This window comes from Mesoplodon mirus (genome assembly GCF_964341445.2).
Source record: "Mesoplodon mirus genome assembly, chromosome: 14".
In the NCBI taxonomy this organism is placed as follows: domain Eukaryota; kingdom Metazoa; phylum Chordata; class Mammalia; order Artiodactyla; family Ziphiidae; genus Mesoplodon; species Mesoplodon mirus.
This window is the reverse complement of record NC_138990.1, coordinates 14164388-14175796: the sequence shown is the minus strand read 5'-3', so window position 1 is coordinate 14175796 and position 11409 is coordinate 14164388. Positions and strand designations below refer to the sequence as shown.

Here is an 11409-nt window from a genome sequence, read left to right as displayed (position 1 = left end):
AGGAGGTGGGAGCCTTGCTGACCCGTCTGATGGGATTTGTGGAGTCCTGCCATCCATCCAGACCTCTCTTATTTCTTTGTGTATTTAACATTTATCATTATATAAAGGATTAAGGCTAAATATGCTGAGTGACAACTTAATGTTTTTAATTTGAAAATATGATGGGCATTTATTTTTTAATTAGAAACCATGCGGTCACTGTAAAACATTCAATACAGAAACATAGTAAAAAGTCAAAAGTTTCTCTTTATTCTTCCTTCTCCTCACCCCTTCCCCTCTCATTCTTCCACTCGCAATCTGACACCCCCTTTCCGGTGGGAACTGCTGAGTTTGTTGTTTTTCCTTCTGGAACTAAATGGATATCATGCGTAATATAATCATTTTTTATCATAAGTGGGATGTCATGACATTTATCATATATAGCTCAAGAACTTGCTTCTTTCACTTACTAGTAATTGTTTCATGTTGAGATATAGGTATAGAGATAGATATAGACACACACACACACACACACACACACACACACACACTGCTGTCAAGTGTTCCATACCATTGATGTTTCTTGATATGGAAGAATTCACATATCCATGGACCTGTACGTTATTCCACGTGTTCAGTGGTAAACGATAGTGGAGGAAAATTTGTTGTGTGATTTTTTCTCAAGTGTGAGCCCTTCAGTAGGAAAGTCTCGGGGTCAGACTCTAGGGATCCGGTTACCACTGTCCTGCAGCAGCCCCCATGGCCACCAGGGGGCGCCAGCACCTCAGCCGCTGCACACAGTCCAAGGGAGGGGACAAGGGGCAGGAGTTGTGGCAGCATTGCCGCTTTTCTCCAGGTCTTTCTTCTGCCTTTTAGGGGACTAGTCACCCCGACATTTTGGCCCATGGGCTCCCAGCTGGACACCTCATTCCTCAATCTCCCTGGCAGGGGGATGGGGCAACATGATTGTGTCTGCCCCGTGGGCTGTGAGCCCAACTGGGGTCCACACCTCGCAGGTCTTGCCCGTGGGAACGATGTCCACCTCTGCTGGGATATGATAGCAGTCAAAACGTCCTGGAAGCCTTCTGTTGAGGACGGCAGGGTCGGGGCCAGTAGAGGATCGCCCACCCCAGACTGTAATGCAAGATCGAAATCACTTGTGTCTTCTCTAAGCCCTGTGTGGGGTCTGTTACTGGAGCTTAGCCTGCCTGCAGCCTGACCAGTCCAGAAATGGGTTCATCTGAACCATTCGGAATGGAACCAACGGGACAGATGGACTCAGTGGAGGGATGAGATAAAAGGAGGACCACGGACACTGACTCCTGGGACCAGTGGCAGAGAAGCAGCTTTGCAGGTGTATTTGCATATCGTGCTGATGCCCACGCATCTCGGAGCATTATTTCTGATAGGCCCGGACCACACTTGGTGTCTCAGGTTTGTCTTATGAAAAAATACATTTTAGAACCATTGCCTTAGACACAGATATAATCCAGGGTGAAAATGCACTGGTCACAGGAGTCTCCGAGTCTCCAGAGTAGCCAGCCTTGTTCTTAACTGGGACTTAGAACGTGGAGCGGGGCTGCCGAGAATGAATGGGAAAGGCCTTGGCCCGAGTAGGTATTAAATCAGAACCTAGGCTGAATCTAGCTGGTGTTTGGGCACTTAGGATGAGCTGAGCCCTTGCTCAGCTCTATCCTTGGGGAAAGTCCAGTCTCCTTAGTGGGTGAGCTGGAGATTTCTTTGCCTTCCAACTCTGATGTCTGTGGCATCGGTCTCAGTGGCCCTTTAGATGCAAAGCTTATTTCCTTGTACAGATGAACTCTGTGTTTGTGTGTATAATTTAAAACGAAATGAAGATGATCACTGTGGTTTGTACCAGGAAATGGACCAAAAAACCCACCTACTTTCCTGAAGTGCTTGAAGCAACTTCTTTCATTTGGCTGGAAACTTCCTCCCTGGGGACAAGGCTGTTGCTTAGGAAATCTGACTGTGAAGTTCATGTAAGCGGAGCCCTTGGCACAGACTGGGCACCAGGTGGGCAGCAGCAGTGCTGAGATGACGCTGGTCAGGTTGAGGCTGTTGGTGTGAGTGGCACGGAAGGCACCTTGGGTGTGATAGGAGCTGAGGGTCCGGTAACAGCAAACGGGCGGGAAGCCGAGGCCAAGTGTCCTCTCTGCCCAAGACTGAAGGCACCCACAGCTGCCTTTCATGGATGGACACATTTCGTTCTTCGCTTAGTAAAATAGCACCCTTATCTACTTTAGTCTTGTTTCCTTTGAAAACAGACATTTTCAAGAAGAAAAATCAAAAAATCCCACAAATCTGGCTTTATCAATGTTCACTTTTGACACTTTAAGAGTAAATTTAATGTTGGTTTGTCTGATGAGGTCTTGTCCCTGGATCAACTTCCTTCCAATTTCAGTGTATGTGTAATCGATCGCATAGGTTACTTTCTTTATTTTCAAAATAAAACATATTTGGAATCCCATTCTATTAATTTATCCTGCAGACACATTTGCACCTGCACTCACTTTTTTATAGCAATAAAACTGTGAAACTAATTGTCTCTAAATAGAGAATTGTTTAACTAAAATATGGTACATTCATACAGGGGAATGGCATATAGCTGGTCCAATACAGATGAAAAGAGGGGCAAGAAAACTGTGAAATAATGTTATGATTCACACTTGTAAAAAGAAATGGATGGATATTCCTTCAACGTGATTAAAAAAGGCTACCTCGGGCCAGCCTCATGAACTTACTGGATAAACATGGGAGGAGCTCCTTCTAAAGCAGGAGACAGAGATGTCCAGCACCATCCCTGTTTAGCCCTCTTCTCATGGTCCTGGGCAATGGCGAAGGCAAGAGAAAAATCACCAGCGAAAAACTGGCAAAGATGTAAAATAAGCGGCATTTTCATAGTGATGGTTATTTACTTGGAAACTTCAAAAGAATCAACTGAAAAGCTTTTTATAGAAATCAATAGTGTTCATATAGTCAAAGTACCAGCTAGAAAAAACAAGAAAAAGTGACATCTGATTTAAAACAACCGAAAGTTTAGTCTTAAGTATTTAAATCAGTACTAATATGAAAACATTAGAAGACTCTCTTCTTATTCTCTCAATTGAAGATGGCATTTTAAGATGCAAAAGCCAAAAAAGGCTTTAAAGAACCTTATAAATCAGAGTATGAAACAAAATTAAAAATCTTCATGTCGGGCTTCCCTGGTGGTGCAGTGGTTGGGAGTCCGCCTGCCGATGCGGGGGACAGGGGTTCGAGCCCTGGACTGGGAGGATCCCACGTGCCGCGGAGCAGCTAAGCCCATGCGCCACAGCTACTGAGCCCGCGTGCCACAACTGCTGAAGCCTGTGCACCTAGAGCCCGTGTTCCACAGGGGGAGAGGCCACCGCAGTGAGAAGCCCGCACACCGCGACGAGGGGTGGCCCCCGCTCGACGTAGCTAGAGAAAATCCTGAGCGCAGCAACGGAGACCCAACACAGCCAAAAATAAATTAATTAATTAATTAAAAAAAAAATCTTCATGTCAACAGAAATCTTAAGTCAAGAGACAGATGACAAATTGGGAGAAATAGAAAGGGGTCCTACAACTTAAACTGAAAAAGAGCAATCCCAAGTGAAAAATTGACAAAGGATAGAGTTCACAGAAAAAGAAAAAAACACATAGCTCTTGAATATATGAATATATTTGGCCTAATTCAGAAGAGAATGCAAATGAAGACCACAAGGAAATACCATTTTGTCACCTGTCAGAGTGGCAAGGGTCAAAGAGCCTGACGTGTCCTGTTAGTGGAGGTGTGGGGAACAGACTCTGATCCCTGCTGGCACAGCCCTACAGGGGGATTATTTGCAATATTGAGACAAAATCTTAAATGCCCTTACCTTCAACCCAGCAATTTCCCTTCTAGGATTTTACACTACAAATTATGGCTATATATCATACAACCAAATATTACACAGCCTTCACAAGAATGAGACCATTCTATATGTACTTATATTCTCCACCATACATTAGGTGAAAAAAAGCAGAATTATGCTAGCTTTGTCAAAAAACATTATATATATATATATATATATATATATATGCATGGAATAATTTTTGGAAAGGTCAGAAAACGTGGGCTGAGGTTGTCTCTAGAATGGGGAACCTGGTGGCTGGGAGTGAGGGTGGAGGCGGAAGCCAGTCACTGTGTTTTCTTGAACTGGGTGTCCCCTCACATTTGTCTTCATCATGTGCTAAGGGAAGCGGGAGGGATAGAGGAGGGAAGGTCAATTCAGGTTATAGGACCTTTCCAGCTTTAAGTCAATAAATGCTAAGTTGGCTGCTATAATTTCAGAGCTAATTAATGATGCATGGAGCTTACGTGACTATTTTCAAGATCTGAGATATTCTTTGGAATCATGCTTTTAAAAAACAAAGCTTAAGATTTATACCTGCAATATTTCCCATGGATAGCAACGAGGAACAAGTACAATAAAGGACAGGCACATTCAATTCATAAAAACATTAAGTCTGCCAGATATATTTGGGGAATTTTTGTTTATTTTACACAAATATAAACTCCCAAATTTAGAAAAAAACAAACAAACCTGACTTGGCTCTTTTTTGGCTTAAAGTGAACAGGTCAGTTGCTTAAAAAGTGCTTTTAGAGAATGTTCACTTGTCGATTACTCTCATGAATGCTCGCATCCCAAGAGCTGCCCAGTCAGCCTGCTACGGCGGGGATGTTACTGTGTTGTGTATTTTGTTGAAATATTTGTAACAACTATGTCCCAAGGATATACTTTGTGGGCTTTATTTTTAAGAAACATTTACATAAACAATAAATGTGGAAACATCAAGGTTCAAAGTGAGCAGGCTAGCATTTACAAAGAGATTTTTAGGGAGTGCCCATATTTTATTTTCGAGAACGCTTATATTCTAAGAGCAGTACAATTAGCCTATTACGAAGGGTCTTAATCTTGTTTGTATAGTGTTCTTGAAATACTTTCTTCAGCTTCTGCCTTAACAAATCCAAAGATGGAAGATGATGACAATCTGGTATATTCAACATTATGTGAAAAAATTCATTCCACATATCCAGATGAGGAAGCCTGGAGAGACAAAGCATAAATGAAGGATAAAATGTAGCCTTCAGGGTTTCCCTGGTGGCTCAGTGGTTAAGAATCCACCTGCCAATGCAGGGGATGTGGGTTCGAGCCCTGGTCCGGGAAGATCCCACATGCTGCGAAGCAACTCAGCCCATGCGCCACAACTACTGAACCTGCGCTCTAGAGCCTGTGAGTCACAGCTACTGAGCCTGCGTGCCACAACTACTGAAGCCCGTGGGCCTAGAGCCCATGCTCCACAAAAAGAGAAGCCACCTCAATAAGAAGCCCACGCACCGCAACGAAGAGTAGCCCCTGCTTGCCAAAACTAGAGAAAGGCTGTGCGTAGCAACAAAGACCTGAGGCAGCCAATAAATAAATAAATAAATTTATTATAAATAAATAAATAAATAAATAAATTTATTTATTTAAAAAAAAAAAGTAGCCTTCAGCGTGCAGGGGAATCCCACTCTTGCATCTGATTTAACTCTAACCTCAACCCAACCTAATGCATCAAGAATAGATATGTTGGTGGGAATGTAAATTGATACAACCACTATGGAAAACAGTATGGAGGTTCCTTAAAAAACTAAAAATAGAACTACCATATGACCCAGCAATCCCACTACTGGGCATATACCCTGAGAAAACCATAATTCAAAAAGAGACATGTACCACAATGTTCATTGCAGCTCTATTTACAATAGCCAGGACATAAAACCAACCTAAATGTCCATCGACAGATGAATGGATAAAGAAGATGTGGCACATATATACAATGGAATATTACTCAGCCATAAAAATAAATGAAATTGAGTTATTTGTAGTGAGGTGGATGGACCTAGAGTCTGTCATACAGAGTGAAGTCAGAAAGAGAAAAACAAATACCATATGCTAACGCATATATATGGAATTAAAAAAAAATATGGTACTGATGAACCTAGTTGCAGGGCAGGAATAAAGATATAGAGAATGGACTTGAGGACATGGGGTGGGAGGGGGAAGCTGGGGCGAAGTGAGAGTAGCATCCATATATATACACTACTGAATGTACAATAGCTAGTGGGAAGCAGCAGCGTAGCACCGGGAGATCGGCTCGGTGCTTTGCGATGACCTAGAGGGGTGGGATGGGGGGATGGGAGGGAGGCTCAAGAGGGAGGGGATATGGGGACACGTGTATGCATATGGCTGATTCACTTTGTTGTGCAACAGAAGCTAACATGGTATTGTGAAGCAATTATACATCAGTGAAGATCTATTACAAAAAATAATAATAAAATTAAAAAATTCAACAAAAAAAAGAATGGATATGTTGAATCTATTATACATAGGAGAAACTGAAGATCCAATGAAATGTCTACACACAACTTGTTCCACAAAAGTTACAAATGGAGAAACAGAAGCACTTAAATAACTTGCTCACTGCACCCAGGGTCCAGGGTTATGCTATTTCACCCTACTTCCCAAGGCATGGGTCTTCTGTGGCAAAGATCCATTTTCCACCAGATGGAACTCAACATTCTACTGAATTTATTCTTTTCACTGTAGCACCAATGCTAATACCCACCTTCTAAAAAGACCTTCAGGCTTCCAGACCCCCCCTTCATTTTTCACTTTCATGTAAGTGCCAAAAAGCATGCAGTACACTGTTGCAGCAACGCCAAAGTAATCAATCTATAAAGAAAATATGGGTATATATGACTAATACAGTATTTTACACTTGAGCATATTCCCATGTCTAAGTTATGCAGCAAATATGAGAAATCACAGGAAATAAATAGTCACAGGATTTCACTTCTAAAGAATTCTGGAAGTGTGCGTTAACCCCACACTGACACGTCCTATGAATGCCCGTCTACGCTTTGCTGGAGGCTTCCAAGGACGGCAGATCACCCGCCACCTCCCTAGGCAGCGTCTTGGGAAGCTCTGCTCTTCCTGAGCTACCGCGTCCTTCATTTTGTCACACAGAGGCAAACACAACACTAAGCCGCTTGCAAGCCCTCCCCGCTCCTCCCCCCAGGACTGGCTGTGGTCTTCAAACTGTGCTCCAAACCTCCCGAGGTGCGATGTGTCCACAACTGGAAACAACCCTAGAGTGTCATCTGAACCCAGGGCTAGAAGAAGACTAGATCAGCTCAAACTATCTAGAGGCCCAAATTCATTTTGAAATTATAGTGAGTGTCATACAGGGAAATGTTTTCAAATCTCTCACTCTAGTTCTCTACCTGGTAGTTCCAGGGCTTGTTGCTGAGCATCTCAGTACACTGGAAACCAGATGTTTCACACTTTGCCGTAAATGCAGTTCCTTTTGGAAAAAGTTTCATGTCTATACTCTGACCCAGGTCGATGAGTGCCAAGCCAGCAGATAAATCATCATCTTCACTGTCCTGTTCCAAAAATCTATATTAAACACAAACAAGGGCCAGGCTGCGTGAGCACAGATAATAAAAGGCTGCTGGGGAAACGGTAAGAGAAGGACCTGTTAAAAGGGCAACTTGCCTGTTTCCGAGTATGAAATTGTCTGGCTTGATGTCTCCGTGGATGATTTCGCAGTCATGGACTTGTTCAATCATGCACAGCACTCTGATAGCAAAGGCGAGGACTAGAGCTTGAGGCATCACTTTTTCAGGGGTATTTTTATAGAGGTTAATGGCATTCTAGAAACAATGGAAAGTGGAGTCCTGAGTTGGTTGCACAGGATTAATGAAATTTCAAGTCAAGAGCTTTGCCCCCACCCATCACTCCAATAAAAGCTCCAAGTGCAAAAGGTATGTGCAAGGCATAAGCTAAAAATGTACTTCAGTTCCTGTTTGTCATAAAAGCAATACACTTACTAGTAATGTCCCATAGCTGTAGAGATCTCCTACTAACACACTGCCATTCTGGAACAGGTGGGCAGAATAGAATTTGATAAACATGTGTTGCATGCTTGGCTTTAGTCTCTCCATCAGCTGGGTCCCGATGTAGAATTCCCAGGGGTTGGCGGGCTTCTGGACCTGCAAATCAGGTATGTGACATTCATATCCAGCTCACATTCTGGAAAATGATAGCAAGAAAGCCACTTCATCCAAATACAGGACGTGGGGTAGAAAGTGATGACAAGCTATGAATTGTTGCTGCAGCGTGGGAACTGCGGCAAGGTAATTTTAGTGGCGAGGCAATTCTGAATCCTTGTAGGATAGTTTTGTTTCTTAAGTGCTGACAATAGACCTAAGTGAAACCACCACTATCTTAAAAAAAAAAAAAAGGAGGCTGGCAAACTCTAGCCCTAAAATTCATTTTCTATATTGTACAGATCATTTACCTTCAAAACAAATTTCTGCTTATTTTTGCTATTGTTCACATTTCCGTGGGTAACTTCATAGACGTGGGCAAAAGCCCCTTCTCCAAGAAGGTGATCAACATAGACCAGCAAAGAACCTGAGGACATAGGTAAGTCAAAATGAAAAAAAGGCTCAAAACATTAAAGGCTATCAAAATGAAGTATTTGTAAATTTTTCTTGGTGCTTGAATTGCTTTAATAAATAAAAATGGATGTAGCTCCCTTAGGAAATGTTTTTCCAGTCTTACATGAAAGTTAAACAAATACCTGCCACAAAATACCCCCTTTATAACGAAGTGATGGAGGAGCCAGAGCAGCACTGCCGGGACGCAGGCCTGTCACTGAGCAGCAGGGCCTCGGGCAGCCATCCTCTCTTTACCAGTGCTGTCATATTTAAAGGGGGAGTATGTGTGCTGCCTACTTGGCAAGACTGTTGTGATGACAGAAAGAACAAGTGGACATCCTCTACAAAGTGCTAAACAAAGCTCTAACATGCCTTTGAAAAATGCAAGCATTTTACATCAGAATAAAAAGGGCAGAGTATAATTGTACCGGTATTTCTAACAGATAATTTAAAAAATTTTATTGCAGTCAACTTTCTATTTTAGAACAGTTTTTGATTTATAGAAAAGTTGAGAAGATAGTAGTTTCTGTATGTTCTGCCTCCTGTTTCCCCTACTGCTAACTTTTACATAACCAAGTTACACTGGTAACAAACAAGAAGCAAAACTGGTATGTTACTGTTAACTAAACTCCACACTTTATTCAGATTTCACTAGTTTTCCCCTAATGTTCTAGGACACATTCATCAAGTGTCCTCAGACTCTGCTAGGCTGTGACGGTTTCTAACTTTTTGTTCTGATGACCATGACAGTTCCAAGGAGCACTGTTCTGGTAAGTTGTAGAATGCCCCCTCAGCTGGATTTGTCTTGATATTTTTCAGTTACACTGGGGTTATTGGTTTTGGTAGAAAGATGACAGAGGTAAAGTTGTAACAGATTTTTAATTTTTTTAAAAAAGAATTCATGTGTTTAAAATCAAATATAAAAAAGTAGCTTTCTGGTTTCTAGCTGGCATGTAAGGAGTTTGGAAGTCGCCAGTCTACCCTCACAGTAAGAAAAAGCTGAACAAACTGAAAATCAACAACTCTTAGGTCTGTTAGAGAACTGAGGTCACAGGGAAAACTGCTGGCCCCCAAACTGAGGAGACAGACAGGTGAATACAGAGAATAGCAGAGCCCAGAAGCAGAAACTACCACTGAAGCCAGTACCGAAGGGGGGGTGGGGAGAGGAGTCACCACAGAAAGAACTGATGTCTCAGACCTTATTTAAGAACAAGTCTCTAGGGAAGCCCAAACACAACAGGGGAGACAAATAAGGACACAAAGGGGAATTTCAGCCTTTGATACCTACAGCCACAGAAAATAGTAAACACAGCCTAAGCCCAAGACAGATAAGCATAAACTTTACACTAAAGGGCTATTTATCTCAGTTCCTTTCAGCAGGATATCAGGACTGGCTTCTAACAAAAATTAAAAGGCATAATAAAAGACAAAAAACACAGCTTGAAAAGACAGAGCAAGTATCAGAACCAGATACCGATACAGAAAAGATTTTGGAACAATAAGACCAGGAATAAAAAAATTATGATTAATATGCTAAGAGCTGTAATGAAAAAGGTAAACGAAATGCAAGAATACAAGAGTAATGTAAGACGACAAATACAAACTCCGAGAAAGAATCAAAAGGAAACGCTAGAAATAAAAAAGGACTGTGACAAAATGAAGAATATCCTTGATGGGCTCATCAATAGGCTGTATGTGGCTGGAAAAAGAAACTGTGAGCTTGACAAATATGCCAACAGAAACTTCCAACACTGAAATGCAAAGAGAAAAATAAAATGAAAAAGATAGAATGTTCGAGAACTATGGGACAACTACAAAAGGGGTAACAAATGTGCAATGGGACACTAGGATGAAGAAGAAAAAGAGAACAGAAGACATAGCTGGGGTAATAATGGCTGAGAAATTTCCAAAATCAACGACAGAAACCAAATCACAGATCCAGGAATTTCAGAGAACGCCAAGCAGGAAGAATACCAAAAAGCTACATCTAGGCATGTCATGTTCAAACTGCAGAAAATCAGACAAGGAGAAAATATTGAAAGAAACCAGAGGAATAAAACCACCTTACCTATAGAGGAGTAAGCATAAGAATCACACTGACTTCTCTTCAGAAACCATATAAGCAAGAAGAGAGTGGAGTAAGTGTTGAAAGAAAAAAAAAAAGCCAAAAAACCACAAACCAAGAATTCTTCCCTTTCAAAAGTGAAGAAGAAATAAAGACTTCATTAGACAAACAAAAATTAAGGCAATCTGTCACCAGTAAACCTGCCTTGAAAGAAATGTTAAAAGAAGTTCTGGGGGGTGGGATGAATTGGTAGATTGGGATTGACATATATACACTATTGATACTATGCATAAAATAGATAACTAATGAGAACCTAACATATAGCACAGGGAATTCTACTCAATGCTCTGTGGTGACCTAAATGGGAAGGAAATCCAAAAGAGAGGGGATATATTGGGTTGGCCCAAAAGTTCATCTGTTCCGTAACATCGTATGGAAAATCCCAAACAAACTTTTTGGCCAAGCCAATATGTATACGTATAGCTGATTCACTTTGCTGTACAGCAGAAACTAACACAACATTGTAAAGCAACTATACTCCAATAAAAATTAATAAAAGAGAAAAAAAGTTCTTCAGAGGGAAGGAAGATGATACAGGTCAGAAACTCAGATCAGAAAAGTATAGGAAAAGGAATAAATGAAGATAAAATAAAATCTTTTATTTATTTATTTTTTATTCCTAATTGATCTAACAGATAGCTGTTCAAAATAATAATAGCAACAATGTGTTCAGTAAGCACAGCCTGTTGGGTAAGTGAAATGAGTGAGGAGGGAGGAATTGGTAACATTCTGTTATAAGGGACTTGTGCTATTT

General features: G+C 41.4%; 1 protein-coding gene across 1 annotated transcript in view; it reads right to left on the bottom strand.

Annotated features, from left to right (window-relative positions):
* Nucleotides 1–4521: 4521 nt before the first annotated feature.
* The window catches only part of BUB1 (BUB1 mitotic checkpoint serine/threonine kinase), a 42348-nt gene continuing 35460 nt past the window's right edge, over nucleotides 4522–11409 (bottom strand). The window contains exons 20-25 of the mRNA XM_082642016.1: nucleotides 8389–8504; nucleotides 7919–8080; nucleotides 7584–7741; nucleotides 7310–7484; nucleotides 6652–6758; nucleotides 4522–5090 (exon numbers count right to left, since the gene is read on the bottom strand). Coding sequence (XP_082498142.1) covers nucleotides 4895–5090; nucleotides 6652–6758; nucleotides 7310–7484; nucleotides 7584–7741; nucleotides 7919–8080; nucleotides 8389–8504 — 914 coding nt within the window. The 3' untranslated portion in view covers nucleotides 4522–4894. The remainder of the gene's footprint in view (nucleotides 5091–6651; nucleotides 6759–7309; nucleotides 7485–7583; nucleotides 7742–7918; nucleotides 8081–8388; nucleotides 8505–11409) is intronic.